Raw genomic sequence first — 18,320 nt, forward strand, 5'->3', positions numbered from 1 at the left:
GTTGGCTCTACTCATGAAGTCCGCTCCAACGTTATCTCTGCCTTCAATATATTCCACCTGAAATGAGTATTCTTGCAAGGCCAAACAAACTCCATCTCATAACTTTACTATTGTTCATTTTAGCCTTGGTTAAGTATTCAAGCGGCTGATGATCTGTTTGAATCCTAAAATGTCTCCCATAAAGATAAATGTGGAATTTCTTTACCGCCCACACCACCGCCAGACATTCCTTTTCAATAGTAGAGTAGTCGCGTTCACTAGCCGATAATCTCTTGCTTGCAAAAAATACCGGATGTAGCACGCGATTCTCTTCTTGCAAGAGTACGGCTCCTAAAGCTCGGTCTGATGCATCAGTGCGAAGCACAAACTCTTTATCCATATTCGGAGCAAGCAGAACGGGCGGTTGTGCCATACACCCTTTTAACATCACGAATGCATTTTCATGTTCAGCAGTCCAATTCAGCTTATTGCTTGCCCCCTTCTTAGTGAGTTCGAGAAGTGGGTAGGCTATGTGGGCATAATCGGGAATAAAGTCCCTGTAGTAACCGGTTAACCCCAGGAACGACTGTACCTCCTTCTTGGTCGTCGGTGTCTGGGCCTGCTGTATTTTGTCCAAGATGTCGTCTTTCGTCGCGATGCGGCCCATCCCCAGCTTGTGTCCGAGAAAACAAATGGCTTCAAAGCCCACCTCACATTTCGCCGGTTTTATGGTTAACCTGGCTTGCTGAATTATATCAAATAGTTTTTCCAATGTAATTACGTATCTGTTACGTTCCAGGATGTCATCAATATAGTGTTCTACATTTTGGAGCCCATCCAAAACCTTCCTCATCGCCTTCGTAAATAATGCAGATGCTGTCTTCAAACCAAAAGGCATGAATTTAAATTGAAATAAACTCGCCGAGCACGAAAAGGCACTCTTCTCTTTAGAAGAATCTTGCATTGGTATTTGCCAATACCCTTTAGTTACGTCAAATTTAGAAAAAAACCTTTTGTGAGCCACCTTAGCGGACAACACGTCCGCTCTTGGTATGGGCTCTGCATCGGGTACTATGATGTCATTTAGCCGACGAAAATCTACACACAGTCGGTTAGTACCATCGGGTTTTTTGACAACCACAAGAGGCGCATTGTATGCTGACCACGACCTCTCAATCACACCAAGCTCCAACATATCCCGCACCTCCTTTTCTATTGATTCTTTAACTGCTAAAGGCAGAGGGTATTGCTTCACCCTGATTGGTCTATCTGTAGAGAGATCTAGTCTGCAACATATGACATCTGTTTTGCCCGGCACATCTGAAAAATCATGCTGTTTGCTATGGAGTAGGACCTTTATCTGTGAACTTCGGTCTTCATTCATATTGGGGTTAATTAGCACCTTATCCCAACCTACAGTTTTCTTCCCACTGCATGTGGGCATCTCGACAACATCATCTGTCTCCTCCGCTACTACCGAGTATGCTACCTTGGGGGCGCACTGTACGGGAACTCTTTCTTCGTACTTTTTCAACATGTTTGCAAGGAGCACCTTCTTGGTGTTATTTATCAGTAACTCATAATCCATGTCATTTTCTTCTGCGTCACAAGGTAAGGGCCCTTCCACTGCAACAGTAACTTATTATGATTCGTGGGAAGCAAGATGAGAACCTTGTCGCCCGGATTCAAACTCCTGTGAGAGGCTTTCTTGTCACAGTAGCCCTTATAGCGTTCGCGCGCTCTTTCCAGGCCTTGATGTGCAAGCCTGCATGTTTCTTCCAACTTGTCCCGCAACTCAAGAACGTATGTGTAAGTTGTCTTGTGATCTGATGCAATCTCCTTATTAGGCCACAGCTCCTTGAGTACTGTAAGTGGACCTCTAACGGTTCTCCCATACAACATCTCAAAGGGCGAGAAACCAAGACTCGTTTGTGGTACTTCGCGGTAAGCGAACCAAAGAGCTTGGAGATATCTATCTCAATCAGTATGTCTCTCCTGGCACATTTTCTTCATCATATTTTTGAGGGTGCCGTTGAACCGCTCTACAAGCCCATTACACATGGGATGGTAAGGCGTCGTCAGTAACTGCCTTACTGACAAAAGGCGGTTAACCTCCTTCATTAGGTCCGATTTGAAGGTCGAGCCCCGGTCACTCAAAATTTCCCTCGGGAACCCATAACGCGAAAACATTTCCACAAGGCCCTCCGCCACTTGGATACTGTCAATAGTTCTCAGTGGAATAGCGTGAGGATAACGAGTGGCCACGTCAACGAGAGTAAGCACATATCTATTGCCTTTGGCGGATACTGGACAGATTGGCCCCACCATGTAAACCGACACTCGCTGAAACGGTAGGTCGATGGCTGGCATCTGGCCCAGAGGTACGGGACCAACTCTTCCTTTGGGAACTGTGCGCTGGCACACGTCACATGAACGAACAAAGCGCTTAATGTCACTCTGAACACCCGGCCAAAAGAACTCCTCGGTGATCCTAGGCACCGTTTTTTGAACACCCTGGTGTCCGGCCATAATAGCGTAGTGTCCTAAGCGCAACACGGTCTCTCGCAAATCTCTCGGTAACACCAGCTGTTGGACGCGCCTTCCTGAACTAAATATGTTTTCCCTGTGCAGAAGACCATTTACCAATTGACATTCGAAGGACGTGCGACTCTTCTTTCTTTTCACTTTTTCCCCGACTCTTTCGAAGCAGGTCTTCAGGCTCGGGTCTTCTTTTTGACTAATTGCAATTTCGCCCGGTGTTACGCTCAGGCACATCGTAACAGGCGTAGAGAGCGGACGCTGCGTTGCTCGGGCTGTCGCTTGAGCTCTTGTCTCCACCGCCGACGAGAAACTGACTGCACCCGTCTGAGCTGTCGCAGGCCTTTCCTCCTTTGGATCTTCTTCAACGTCGAGCATCCTCCACTCGGGATCGGGCTCTTCGACACTTCTTGCACCAGTAAAGTTTCCCAGGATGAGATCATAGATGGGCTGGTCTACGCATTTTGCCACTATCTGCCCAGTATAATATGGCGTGGACACTAGAATCCTTGCTTCAGGAAGGTATCTTACTGTGCTATCTACAAGAGTGACGGCCGACGCTTCCCCTGTAAGATCCTTGTCCTTCACCAGGCTTCTACGAACCAAGACTGTGTTAGCTCCGCTGTCTCTAAGCACCAATATAGGACGGTCCCCTATTTGCCCAACCACCACTGGCATTGCTGCTTTCGACTTGGGTGTTCCACTCACTGCCTCATTTTCAAGCGGCGTTTGCTCTCCTTTCAGCTGCGGAACTTCGGGTGGCGTGACAAGTTCCACCCTCGAGTCGACAACGCATGCAGCTCGGTCCTGCGTTCTGTATCGGCACTCATCCAGAGTATGACCCCTCCTCTTACAACCTTGACACACAACCCGTGTTTTTTGGGTAGCACTACTAGTCCGACAGTCAGCTGCACGGTGTCCCACCTTGCCACAGAGAAAACACCTTACTGGCATCTTAGATGCACTGCCATATGCTCTAGGTTTTGCCGCATGTCTTTAGGGTCTTTTGGGTTTCCTCTTTTGCCTTACTCAAATTCCTTATCCCTTGAGACTCAAGGAATTGGTCAGCGGTGTCGGCGAACTCTTCCAACGAACACAACTTTCTTTCCTTCAGGAATAGCGCCAGCTTTGAGCTGCAACACGCTAAAAATTTCTCTGTGACCAGCTTGTCACGCACACATTCAAAACTCTTTTCTGTGTTTGACATATCAAGCCACCTATCAAAATAGTTTGTCAGCCTGCAGGAAAACTGCTTTGCGGTTTCCGAATCCTCAGGTTTCGCGGTGCGAAATCTCTGACGAAAACCCTCTACCGTAAGCCTGAATCTTTGGAGGAGTGCCTTTTTGACTTTCTCGTAGTCCATGGAATCAGCAGCGGGCATCCTTCCAAACACATTCAACGCCTTTCCGACTAAACACATGCTTAATGCCGTGGCCCATTCACTGCGCTCCCAGCCTTGCCCCAAAGTTATCCGCTCGAATCGTTGCAGATATGCATCCAAATCATCTCTCTTGTCATCGAAAGGAGCCATCAGCTTTCTTGGACAAACTCTGTCCGGTATAGGAGATTCTGTACCCGCTAAGGAACGCTGATCATTGTCAGTGATCTCCTCATATCCTCCCGCGACATGCGCCTGTTTCCACAAAATGAACTCCTTCTCCCGTTCTATCGTTCTTTTCTCCTGTTCTGCCTCGCGGGCTCTTCTAGCTTCTCGCTCTTCTGCCTCGCGAGCTTTTTTCGCCTCGCGCTCTTCTGCCTCGCGAGCGTCTTCGCATGCTTGCGCCCTTTCCTCTCTCTGCCTTTTTGCCTCTTCTTTCTCCTCGTCACAGAGACGCATCGCCTCTTCCTTGCTTAACCCTAGCTTGTGCGCCAGTTCTAACGTTCTTGCCAAATCCATACTTTCTGCCGTCGAGAGATCGGAAAAATCAGAGACAAAGCAAAAAAGAAAAAGGACGTATCCTGGCACAGGCTCGCCACTTATCTTTGTCACGGATCTCTCCGGGGAACTCTCGGACCGAAAGAATGAACTAGGCGACGGGTGTACCCACACAAGCGCACATTTAATACACCCTACGTGGCACACACACTAGAACACAAAACTAACAAAACTAACACAAAACTCAACGACTATAAATACACACGACCCGGGCACACTACTACCAGCGTCTACTACTAGCGTTCTACTATTCGTGGTCGGCGTTCGTGCTCACGGTTCGTTCGGTGTGGCTGCGGCGTCGAGGCGGCGTTCGCCGTACTTGGGCTGGCGTCGCTGGCTCCGTCGTACAAGCTCCCGGTCCAAGCGCCCGTGGAGGTGATGCCGGTGTTGGCGTTGGGGGCACCACCCGGATGGGTGGCAACAGCGCTGGAGACACCCCTGGCCGTAGCAGGTGGTAGCGTCCTCTGTTGACTCCCCGGAACGGACTCAGGCACGGCAGGAAGTCCACGATGCGGAGTCGTATAACGCGAGCTCACCGGAGCAGTAGCCGGCGTCGCTCTCTTCCAGCCGATGCGTCCCTGACCTGCCGGAGCCTCCCCTTCTTTGCTTTTCCCCCTCGTGCCTCGCTCTCACTCGCCCTATTATAGCCTCGGTGTTAGTCCACGTAAGCCTTGTCGTCGTCTTCTCTTCTCCACCAATCATTTCTCTCCACCTCACGGAATGCTTCTCCACCAATCATCTCTCTCCACCTCAACAAATGCCTCTTCTTCCTCTTCTTTATTCTTCGGTTAATTCGCGTCGTCTTCTTTACACCTTTTTTCGCTAAAATTTAATTTAGGCTCCTTAATATATGTGACATGCACAACGCGACCACTCGTAGTGGGGAAAAGAAATCCGTTACATGTTGATTACAGAAACTTGGCGACCTTTTCTCAGAAGCCAGTAACCCACGACTTTCATTTGAAAGGGTTGTGAGCCAGCCGGGCAGACTCCAGCCGGCGAAATTTGTTAACATTGCAGTTCCGCTATGACGTGAAGGCGGGAGGAGGAGGTCGCAACCTCCGAAACTTCGAAGGCGCTGCAGAAGTGAGCGGCGAGTACGACGTGTACCGAGCAAAGAACGGAGCCAAGGTTGTCGTGGGCGGAGGTGTTTCTCAGGATGTGCTGCGCTACCAGGGGAAGACGTACCAGGGGAAGACGTACAAGGGCAAGCCAGAGGCCAACGTGGGCATCGGCGTCGAGATTCCCATTGGGAATTGAAGAGCGCACCGAGCCTTTCGGCGCTGCACAGAATTTAGAGGAAACTGTCGCCATGCCATCTCGGCTAATAAACAATTGCAAGTAAAAACGCAGTTGTATGGCAACATGTGTAACATTTTACTCTTATTAAATGCTTTAAACCTACATTGGACTTTCCTGGATCGTAAAGTTTGTTCATGCAGCACGCTCGAACTGGTCCCCAATGCTGTTTGCTGGGTTTCACAAGCCGAAAAACACTGGCATCTACACAGGGTGCGCAATTAATTTAATCTGTGGTACCTTTCGACCCACATGCGTCAATCCCATCCTGTTAACAAACTGGGCAGAATAGGTGATATATTGCTGAAATTATAACGTACACTTCAATGACATGCGCGGCGTGGGATCCGTTTCGCCAATCCGCCGTTGAGGCAGCCACAATGTTTAGGTCGCCCTGAGCCTCAACTTCCTGTATCGCCAAATTGGCCCCACGAATCCGCACGTCTGTCACTTGCAAAGAGGGATCACACCCAGTCTTCTCTATGCTATTTCAAATTGGGTGGTTTCTCATGTCCAATAAATGTAGACAGATCTTCACCTTGTTTACTTAGAACGATATTTTGTAAGCGCCTGCTCCATGCCCTTTCACGGGTACTTGTTATGCATCGTGATTTACCTGTCGACGTCTCAGGCAGCTGTGACGCCGTAGCGCGCAAAGTAACTGTCAGAAGAAATGTGCACATCTGAAGCAGCCAAAACAACCGAGCGAACTCTAAGACTTAGAAGGAGTATGTCAAGGGAATTGCACGCAGCAAGACATGTCGGCAACATTTCTTGTTGTTTGTGATCAGTCTTGTACACGTTAGAAAAAATAACTAACTGATTACAACTACAATTAGTCCACCTGAAATATAATTGATGACAGTAATCTATTATCGCCCCATTAAAGTAACTAAATAATAGCAGAAACGTACTAGGTTGCTTTTGCGTTACTTTTGATATTTAACTTGGTCATCGAAGTGAAAGCTTTGATGACTAAGGGGCTCGCCTAATTAGTGCTGGTGATCCGAAAGCATTTATTTCCATCATTTGTGAAAGCTGGCTCTACAAAAAAAGAAACAGAAACAGAAAATCGAAGCTCTAAACGGACAGCCAGGCTATTTCGTATTTCCATTGGAATTCGAACAATATTAAGAGGATGGCAAATAGATATGCTATCGACGTGGTTTCCTGAGGCCCATACAAGCTTGTCAAGGTCTGTGCAATGCTTAGTGATTGAAAGCATGAACAATGCTCTGAGAATCACGTCACCAAGCAAACCAAATTAAGGATCAAACTTATCTATAAGGTCCACTCACTTGCACAGGTGTTTACAATGAACCACCAGGAATATGCTAAAAAGATGAGTCTAAGAACACAGCTTAACGTAAAAAATAAATCCGGCCGTTTCTTCGCACGCCATTGTAACCGCTATTCATCAAAACCAAGTAACTTGCATACACCAAAGATAAACGAAGCCAAAATATTATCCAAGTTTTTTTTTCTATCTCTAAAGCGGGAGACAAGTGTCGGTACAGCCTCTCTTTCACTCCTTGATAAAGACCTCGGATTTTTGGGCGGAGACGTGTAGGCACTTTTATTTTTCACAATGTAATTGTAGCCGTATTTTCTGCGACTTTCATATGACTTGATTACCATTTGACTTCGATCGCTTGTTTTATTTTTGGCGCTGCTTTGCTACGAATGGGCTTAACTGTCTACACTAGTTCCTTGTTGTTGTTGTCCTCTGTTAAACTGGCACATATGTACAGCGGCAGATTGGCCAGGGTAGCCTTGTACAGCCGAACAGTTGAGAAATATTGATTCATTTAAGGTGGACGAGGTTAAATTTTGGGTTAAAATGCAAAATTGTGAATTACCACTAGCAAAGGAGTCCCCCTGATGCAATGATGAAATGTTGCAGATAATCTCACACTGCTTTTAGGAAATACCCCCCGGCGCATGCCTCAAAGCACAGAAAAACTGGAAAAGAAAGAGGAAGCCCTAATCAAGCGAGAGGAATCTGCAGATTAACTTCTCGCAGAGAAGCAAACCGCTGACAGCATAGGAGAAATTGATCAACTGTTTCGAATTCAGCACATGCTTCGAACGAATTCGACAGAGAGAATTCTGATTAGAACAGCTAAATATTTAGTCGTTGAATTCTGACCCGCAAGACGGTCATAGAAACCTCACATTGCCGTGAACTACATAGGCGCCCACTCCAAGGGAATGCCAAATGCTGAAAATCCGCTGCAGCAAGGAAAGGCTCTTGACTGAAAGAATGCAGTGCAGGAACCGTTGGAAGCGGGCTGTTGTCGAATGCACAGGGTTGACAGTAAATGGTACCACTGGTCCACAGAGGGCAGAATTTACTAAAAAATTGGCGGTAACATTACCATCAATGCCGCAGTCCAAATGTCCAGCGAAGCGCACTCCTTTAATATAAGGTGAAATGAAAAATCTTAGGGAACGGCCCAGAAGAGCGTCCCTCGAGCCTTCGAGTGCAGTCAGGACAGAAAGGCTGTCAGGAAGTATAATGGCCTGACTAAAATTGCAAGGATTCGTTTGTAAAGCCAAGTGAATCGGTAGAAATTCAGTGGCGAATACAGGCGCATAATCAGATGCCCGAAAGGAATAAATACAATTAAGAACCCTGAAATAAACGTCAATAGCTGCCTTTCCCTTAAGCTGAGACGCCTCTGTGAAAACCGCATGCGCACTATGTGTTGGAAATTTGCCCAGATACTCTTCTATAAGACCATTTAAAACATTTCCAGGAAAGTTCATTTAATTCTTTGGGAGGGTGGTTTAAAAGCTAAGAGCAGCATTGCTACGAAGGTTGTGAATGTATACTACACAACTGATTGTGACTGAGATTTTTTACAGCAGAGATTTTAATCTGAGGGAGCTTATACCTATTCCGAAAAAAATGCCTTAGAGCACAGTCGGGGATGACGTAAATATGGGGCTAGCCAATCCTAGAATACGCTCTAAAGCTCTAAGGAAAGTTCGCACAGTGAGAAGCTGAAAACGTGAGTTTAAATAAGGTATTCGCGCCTCCGAGACCACCACTGCATTTGTCACTGTTTTTGGTAGTCCAAGAAAAAGATGCAGAGCACGTCTTTCCAAAAAAGCCAAAGGTTGAGTCTTCTACCATCAACCAGAAAAAAGAACGCAACCAAATACAAGCAGCTGCCTTACATAAGATTTATAAAGAAGGATCCAAGTGTCACGGCAGATGAAAGATTTTCTGCGACTAATTTTCACCAACCTGCCAAAAGCCCGCTCACCTTCAAACACATCTGTTCAAATTTGTAGTCGTCAGGCTAACTGCGGATCGTATATCTCACGATCCATAAATTTGTGGGGATAAGCTTGTGGGATTGGAGTACTGCGATTCAGCAAGGAGATGAAAAGAAGGGATTCCGGAGGGAAGCAATATGGGCACTCTTATTAACATTTAGGACTAAATTCAGGCTGTCCATCCACACTTCCCGAGCGTTGAGGTACGCTTGCAAATGAGATACAAATTATCGGTATTGTTTGCAGAAACGAAGAATGCAATTTCTTTCGTATACACATATACCTTCACTGCTGGCGCGCGGCAATACCTTCATGAGTACATTAAACAGTGACGGCGAGAGCACCGAACCCTGAGGCACATTCCTCAACTGAGCGAACATTCTGGTATCGTACTTACCATTCGTGCAAAAGAAACGGTTAATCGTTCAAAAACTCTCTTATCTGCAGAAAAATGTAGGGAGTTTTCAGGTCAGCCATTTTATGAAGCAAAGCACTGCGCTCAACGCTGTCGTACGCCTTAGTCGCATCTAACGTAACTAGAGCTGGCACCGCCTTCTTCTTTACTGCAACCTTAACTCTGATTTGCAAGTTTATGTGAGCAGACCAAACTGAACAACCACTGCGAAAGCCAATCTGAGCCCCACTGAAGGCAGGTAGAGCCGATGCATGATTCATGAGGCGACTGTGTACAACCCGCACGACAAGTTTTAGCTAATTTACAGTGAGATAAATTGGCCGAATATTATCAAGATCAAATCCCTTTCCCAGGTTTTATTATATTCACTGTTTTCCAGTCCTGTGGAACCCAAGCTTTTTCCAAAGACCACTTCCAATGCATAGGACATCCTGGGCAAAGTCTTGAGCTAATATTTTCAGCATGCCACCTGCGGCTCCGTCAGAGCCAGGGGAGGTGGACTGCAGACCACTAACTATGGACATTAACACAGATGGAACAGCTTCAGTGAACTCTGCACGCACACGCGGTAAAATCGATGAAACCGTGCTTAGTGCCTGATAACGCACGTCTAGCTACTGATGTATGCAATTCCAACTGTCTATTGCTTGGGGGTGTCACCTTTTCGCGCACTTATACGTGTGCTCTCAGGCATCCTAGAGCGTGCGGGGGTAGCGGTTTCGGTCTTAAAGGAATTACCTTCGACTCACGTAACAAGCTCAGCCAGAAACCAACTACCAAGTGACAGGGGGGTTGTCGTTTGGAGTCCAGGTTTCGCCGATTGCAAGCCAGAGAGAGGTTCTGAGAAAAAGGCTCACAAACAAAAAGTTACACAGCAAAAATACGGTACAGAGGATTTCTAACACTCGTATTAATACACACGAAGATATTCCGCAAAAAAAAATGCAACTCGTGCAAAGGTAAGACTTGAGAGAATAGTATTGCACAAAAAAAGCCCTTGTACCCAAAGTGCACTAACACGAGACAAGCAAACGAAATAATTTGTTCACCGGGCACTGCGACGGTCTGACGACCGGATAGTGATGACGGAGGCGTCCCGCAGGGTGGCGCACGTGGCCCCACTGGTCCGTGTCTGGGCTACTGGTGTTGAGCCGGTAGCCATGCAGGCACGCTTCGGCTAAGCTTAAACGGCTACACGGGCTAACAAACAGCGGTGAACGCCCTTCATATGCTGGCGCGCGACACGTCTGTTCGTTCTTCGCACAAAGGAGGGCGCATACATACAGACAGTGTTAACTGTAGAATCTCCTTCTCATTCTCGCGCCGCGCGCGCGTCCCCATTAGTCAGGCGTGGAGATCGTGTTCGAGAAAGTACCAGTTGTTTCTTCTGATGTTCCACCGTATGCGCGCGAGCGAAGTGGAAAGGACATCACTCTTTAAACCTACGCCCTCTCCGTCGGCAATGAGTAGAATTTGCTCCAACCTTCTGGATTGTGCGACGGCGTGCGCGGAAATTTTTTTCTTTGGTGCCGCGCCAGCGAGCAAACGAAGTGGAGATAGCAGCCGGACACAAGGTTCGGCGCTCTCCGGTGTTCTTGACTGTTCCTGAAATCTCTAGGGCGCGCAGTAGCAAGATTGCTTGCGCGCCGCGCCGGTGTCCCGAATGTGCTCCGAGTTTTTTGGTAGAGGGCTAGAACTGTAAACCGGGTTACGGGACTGGAAGCAAAGTGTTAGTGCAATCCATAAATTTCTACAAAGCTTTTCGATTTTCTTTGCTAGAAAAATAGTTTTTTAAATTTACATTGTATTCTTCCTTGGCTTTAGATATGGTACTTTTAAACGATGCTGCAAATTATTTGTTACTTATCCAGTTGTTAGGGGACTGGTTATTCGTTATGCTTCCGACGTGCGGTTTCCCTGTCTTCATTTAACCAGCACGATGGAATCTTGTTTTCCACAGTTGATTTAACCGTTAACACCGAACGGTGAGTGGCTTGTAACAGAGAAGTTAAAAACCTAGGGGGCCTGGTCCGAGCTAACCCCGGGGTCAGGAGACGAAAGCGCATGACCTAGCAATTTCTTAAACTGTACAGTGTTAATGAAATTTTGACTTGAACCGGTCACCCTAATGAGACTGCACAATATAGTGAAATTTATTGGGTAGTGATCACTCGACGTGCCACCGTCAACTGGCGACCACGAAAGTACCTCTACCCCATTAAGAGCGAAAGTCAGATCACTCGCTGAACGCGAATGAGCACGCCTTTTTTGTTTTTGTTTTGACGCAGCCTGGCTAAGAGATATACAATTCTGCGTTCATAAACACAGGTTATTTGTTGTTTATTGCGAGTTACAAGCCTTTTTTGTTTCTATTTTCTTGTTTTTTGCTGTTTAGAACTATTGCGTGTGCCTTTAGTATGCAATGACAGCGCGGATCAAAGTAGGTTTACCGCTTGATCTTGTGATAGACGGGCTATGGTTGTATCTTCAAAATATGTCTCTTTGAAGCTCAATCAATCAGCTGGTAGTCAGCGCCCGTAATGTACCTATTCCTTCTCATCGCGCACGTCACCTCTGCACACTTTCTAACAGTTCACAGAAAAAAAGCATTTTTATTATTATTACAACGAATTTGCTTTTCACGACGTTTTGCAAGCAGCATCCATGGATGGCGCCAGCTACACCAGGAACGAAATACGGAAAGCGCAGCACGTCTACCTCTTACGGTATTGAAAGCGTCTTCGATAATAATGGCTTACTCGGGATCACGGGCTCTTCACGCGTGTCACAAACTCATTTCATTTGGGGTTTTCAGTTTGCTCGCGAAGAGAGTTGAGGGTTCATTACAATGATGACAGTATCACATGACAGTGTGCTAATGCGTAGTTGGTAATTCACGTTTTGCTAGGAATTTCCTTAGCTGCGTCATTGTTAATTCCCAATAGAAAGAAGTAAGCAAGGTCAAAGCTAGTGCAAGTGACTAACTTGTAGATAAACATAGCTAAATCAGGCTCAGACACCGCTGAACATTTCTTTCAATCATATTATCGCAGCCCTTGAGGAAAACAAGGAAATATTTAAGCTATATACAAGCTCAGCCACAGAAAACATCTCCGCCAATTTACTCTGGACCCGCCGCGGTAGCTCAGTTCTTAAAGCGCTCGTCTGCTGACCCGCAGTACCCGAGATCGAGCCAGACCGTGGCGGCCGCGTTTCGGTGGAGGAGAACCGCATAGGCGCCCGTGTGCTGTGCGATGTCCGTGCAAGGTAAAGATCCCCAGGTGGCCGAAATTATTCCGGAGACCGCCACTACGGCACGCCTTTTTTCCTTTCTTTTTTTGCTTTCTCCTATATCCCTTCTCTTACGGGGCGGTTCAGGTGTACAATGAGATACAGGTATGTTGGACAGTTACTACACTATTTCATTTCCTGAAAAAAAACAGTTTAAACCAAAACCAATTACTGTGGCAGCAATTACACTTCCAACCACTGTCCAAATGCCAGACATTTCCCTCTTGATCGACGCGCCTCCACAGTCCTCGCAAGGTACTCACGTTTTACCATGGGCATCTCTCATGCTAACGGGTACCAATAAGCAGACGTTCGTCATCGTGGCAGCAAGCATGAGAACAGGTTGCGAGATAGGGCCCGAGCAGTGGAAAACACGCGAGGACAAGGTAAAAAATTCCGGGGCGTCAGCTAGCAGCTTACGCTACGGCGCGCGACTATAGTAAGTAGTCAATGGGCAGGGACCAAAGGCGGTTCCGCAGCTTTTGCCGGAGCCTGTATTTTGTTCGTCCACAGACACCACCAACCCGGTTTGCACTCTGAAGAATCCGCACCATAACACAGCGGTGGCTGGGCCAAGACAACGTTTATTGCTTTGATGCGTGTTAATATAGGCGTAGTGCGAAACGCTTAGAGAAGGAGTGTGAGGAGGAGGACAGCGGCTATAAATATTGCCGTAAGTGTGAGGAGGAGGACATCGGTGATAACTTTTGCCGTAAGCTGGCGTGACGTCATTTCGATGCAGCATCTCGTTCACCTACGATACATAGCGGTCTGGGGGTTTTCGTGTCTGGCCCGACCGGCGCAGTGCTGGCGTCGGGTTGCTTGTGGCAGTCTCGCATATTCCTGGCCCCTGTTCTGGTGTCCAAACTACTTGGGGGCTGGCGGTTCCTTCTTGGCGCTCAGGGTCACAGGCTCCGTCGTCCACTTCATGCTCCCCCACACGTGGTTTGATCTGGTCATTGTGTCGACGAATGTTGTCCCCCTCTGGACCATCCGTATTCATCCATGCGAGTGCCGTCCGATTACGTGATTCGGGCGGGAATCCTTGGCTCTCCTCGTTCGAAATTCTTTACCCAGACAGGTTTCCCCGGCCGCTACACACCAGTAACGTGGCGTTCAACTGGGGACAGCATAGGGACATGCCCCGATGTTGCCACTGCATTGTCCAGTCTGGAACAGAGCTCATAGCCCATAAGGAGTTTCGCTGGGGTACTGCCCCCGGCCTGAGGCGTCCTTCGGTACCTGTGGAGAATCCTTGCCAAGCGTGTTCTCAAAGACCTATGGGTGTTCTTCTTCAAAAACTCTTTAACAGTTCGCACGGCGTGTTCCACGAGCCCGTTGGACTGCTAATAATACGGTGCTGTCCGGAGATGTGTTATGTTATTCAGCTTTATAAACTCCCGAAATTCTGCACTTGTAAATTGCGGGCCATTATCAGAAACCAGAGTTCGCGGTGCAATGGGAACGTGCTGAACAAGGTGCGCAGGGTTTCTATGGTGCCGTGGGTTGTGATTCTTTTCAGGGGTACTGCTTCGATTCATTTACTATGTGAATACACAACGATAAGTAGATGTGTTCATCGATCCGGCCCGAAAAGTCAATATGCAGCCTAGACCAACTATCGCTCGTTTCTGCACATGCGACCGGGGATTTCTTGGGGGGCATAGGCGCTGCCTGTACGCAACTGGGCCACGACTAATCCATGTTCTCAATCTCGTTATATATCCCAGGATACCACAGCAGGGAGCGGCCTAGCCGCTGCATTGAGCAAATATCGTGATGGGAATCATGCAGTAGGTGTAACATTACCGCTCTTGCGCTGTTAGGGACGATTACGCGATGGTCCCAGAATAGAAGCCCGTGACTCCAGGTTATCCCAGCCTTCCGGTTGAAGTACGGTCGCAAATGCCGGTCTTTGGGTCCCAAGTTTCTTGGCCATCCTTCGCGCACCCATTTTTGCACCTTTGCTAAGTCGTCATCGTGCGAGGTGACAGCGGCCACTTGCTTCGCGGAATGAATGCTGTCATTAAGGAAGGCAGAGGCTCTTTTATGTTTTATTATTTTTTTTGCCTCACCATAATTTATGTCATTAAGGTTTTTCATGAGCAACACATACTCCCCATCCGCGGTTTCTTCCAGGGTCTCTGGCTGAGACTTTCCGGACGTCGGGAGTAGGCTGAGGGCTTCTGCTGGAGCGTTGTCCTTTCCTGGCTGGTGTTTGATGACGTAGTCCTCTGCACTCAGCAGCAGGGCCCATCCCTGGATTCGGGCGGCGACCATAACTGGTACAGCCCGATCTGGATTAAAAAGTCCCACAAGCGGCTTATGGTCAGTCAACATTGTGAATGGCTTACCGGGTAGGTACTGTCGGAATTTCGAGACCCCCAAAACTAGAGCCAGAGCTTCGCGCTCCAGCTGTGAACAATTTCGCTCGGCTTCCGTCAATACCCCAGAAGGAAAACCTATGGGCCGACGCCCCCCATCCCCGACTTCGTGAGAAAGCACAGCACCATTCCCATCCGGGGATGCGTTGCGTTCCAGGACAAGAGGCTTGAGTGGGTCAAAATGAGCCAGGAAATCAGCGGACTTGAGGAGGTCCTTCACCGTGTTGAACCACGTTGTTGACGTGACCCCACTCTCACTTAGCTACCTTGCGGAGCAGTTGATACGGGGGCCATGGCTGTAGATGCATTGGGAAGAAACTTGTGGTAGAATGTTACCATGCCCAGATACGCCCTTAATTCTGCGAGGTTCCGCGGCACCTGCATCAGAAGAATGGCCTTCACGTTTTCAGACTTTGGTTGCCGTCCCTGAGCACTAATTCGATGTCCCAGGAAATCCACCTGTGCTCGATGGAACTTGAACTTGTCCGCATTCAAGCGCACGCCATTTTCCCGAAACCGCTGCAACACTTCGTGCAGTATGGTGCAGTCATTGTGTTTGTCTGCGATGATGACGGCGTCTAAGTAGACCTGAACCCCAGGAAGACCTTGAAAGTTGGTCTCCATCCGGTGTTGGAACACTGCCGGCGTGGAAGCCACTCCAAATGGCAGGCAAGTGAACCTAAATATTCCCTTATGCGTGTTTATGGTCGTAAGTAGCATGGTTTCCTCGTCTAACGATAGCTGATTGTGAGCCTCCCGCAAATCTATCGTGGTGAAAACCTGACTACCGTTCAACGTCGCCAGATATCTTCTACCCGGGGTAGCGGATATTGCTCAGTGTTACAAGCTTTCTTTACCGTGAGTTTAAAATAACCGCCGAGGCGAACGTGGCCGTTACGTTTTACCACCGGCACCACCGGTGCGGCCCACATAGAATGAGGCACAGGGACAATAATGCCCGCGACCAAAAGGCGCTCAAGCTCAGCGTCTACACTTGGAAAAAAGGCGTACAGAACTTCGCGTGCTTTCCAGAATTTCGGTACCACGTTGTCCCGCATCTCAAAGTGTAGCGGCGGACCCCTGATGAGACCTAGGCTTGGCGCGAACACGTCAGCGAATTCCGTTACCAAACGGACGCACGTTAACATCGTTCATCCTGACGAAAGGCCTGCGCTCACCTCTCGTGTTCACGTTCATTACTGGCGCATCCAGTGTGCTGAACGCCTGGATCAGGTCGCCTCCGGACAGGTTGGGGCTGGGGCAGCTGAGGACTGTCAGGGATCCGTCCATTGACTGGTTTCCACACGAAACCTTGAGCTGGAGTTGTCCCCGAACGGGAAGCCTTCACAGAAAGCAAGTCAGTTTGAATGACGACTCACGCAACTTGGGCTAAACTGTCTTGTTTTGCTCAGAGGTGAGCCATGTGATGACCGACACTGGTGACCATGTATCGACCTGCATGTCCACTGGATCGCTCACACAATTCAATGTCCGTACATTGTGTTGCGTGATGCCGACCTGCCTGACATGACCGTCCGCTGCTTCAGACGCAAATACACCGTCCGTGCCCACAGATGAGCTCTCCTCCCGCGAAGGCAGGGTATTTGATGCGACAGCCCTAGTGGCCCTTCAATGAACTCTCTCTCTCTCGGGCGATATGGCCCCGCTCGGGCGATATGGCCCCGCTGTTGGCACTTGAAGAATACTGCCGGCGTAGGGAGGCTAGCTTTGAGAGCACATCGCAATACACCAAATCAGGGGGTACAGGGTGATATGGTATGGGCGTCGTTCGAGAGCAGAGAAGCTAGCAGTAAGATAGAATTTGAGAAGCGATTGAGAAAAATTGGGAAAAGCGATGGGCCAGGAAATTTTTCAGATGCCTGTACAAAAGGAATGCTGACACGCAATGAAGAAAGCGAACTAGAAAATTGACAAGCAATCATCTGAACAGCACTAGGGGGCAAATCAGCAATCATCGGTTGAGAAAAAGTTTAAATAAACAATGAGAGCTCTGAGAAAAACAAACAGGGATGCTGACTAAATCAGCACTGGAAACATACAGGATTTTTAAGCAGGAAATTGAAAAGAAAATATGTATAATAATTGCAGGTAAAGCTCTTTGTTGTTTGAGGCAAGGACGGTAGTTTTGGGGACTATGACATATAGAGTCAGGTACAACGAGATAGGCACGTTGTGCCTTGGGTCCGGAGAGAAGGAAGAGACGGCTGAACACTTGCTACTTTTCTGTGAAGGGCTTCACTTACAGTGGAAACAAGTGGGGCAGGTTTATCTAATGCATTGGGGTTTAAGGACAATGAAGGAAAAAGTAGATTTTAAGCGGGTAGAAGTAACCAAGCGAACGTTATCTGATTGGTGGCTAAGATCAAGACCAGATTAAAATTTCACAAGTCATGGCCAGGTGGCTAGAATCACCGCCCGATTTCAATTCATTTCATATTATTGCCTTAAAGACCCACGAGGGTTATTACATAAGGGGTGGATACATGTATTTTGGTAAGCAGGTGTTAACACAACCAAACATGATTGGTAACATTATTGGCAAAGTTGGATGAGAATGTGACGGCTGCGATGTCGTTGGGTAGGTCGTTCCACTCTGCTGCAGTACGGGAAAAAAATGAATCGGCAAATATGGTAGTTTGGGCACGAGGTCGGGAAACTTGAAAAGGATGACGAGTGCGATGAGATTGCGGGCTGGAGGGAGGCCGAGTGAACTATGGAAAAATTTATGAAACAAGCAAAGGCTGGCAATTCGGCGCCGAGATGATAAGGGCATTAGGTCGGATTCAGCTTTCAACGCTGACACACTTGTGTCGTAAGAATATGATGAATGAATGAATGTGGCTGCTCTGTTCTGGATTTATTCGAGGGCATTTATAAGGTAATCTTGGTGCGGGTTCCGAGTGGGTGAGGCATATTCTAGTTTTGGTCTCACAAGGGATTTGTGCGCTAATAATTTCACATGTTTAGTGGCTTGGCGGAGATGACATCTTAAAAATCCAAGTGTTTTATTAGCGGATGAAATGATGTTCGTAGCGTGTGTGCTCCAGGACAAGTCGCTACACAAGGTAATGCCTGAGTACTTGTATGATAGAACCGGGTGTACAGGGACGTTAGCTATGGCGTATGGGAAATGAAGTGGGTTGCGGTGACGCGTGAAGGACAAGATTTTAAA

At 47.9% G+C, this 18,320-nt stretch overlaps 2 protein-coding genes across 2 annotated transcripts in view; one reads left to right on the forward strand and one right to left on the reverse strand.

The window, feature by feature from the left end:
- LOC144120344 (uncharacterized) overlaps positions 1-5,713 on the forward strand; it is a 28,872-nt gene extending 23,159 nt beyond the window's left edge. Inside the window, exon 4 of the mRNA XM_077652713.1 lies at positions 5,474-5,713. Coding sequence (XP_077508839.1) covers positions 5,474-5,713 — 240 coding nt within the window. The remainder of the gene's footprint in view (positions 1-5,473) is intronic.
- The window catches only part of LOC144122116 (uncharacterized), a 183,924-nt gene that overhangs the window by 61,046 nt on the left and 104,558 nt on the right, over positions 1-18,320 (reverse strand). The window lies entirely within an intron of this gene.

Source organism: Amblyomma americanum, chromosome 2 (genome assembly GCF_052857255.1).
Source record: "Amblyomma americanum isolate KBUSLIRL-KWMA chromosome 2, ASM5285725v1, whole genome shotgun sequence".
Classification (NCBI taxonomy): Eukaryota; Metazoa; Arthropoda; class Arachnida; order Ixodida; family Ixodidae; genus Amblyomma; species Amblyomma americanum.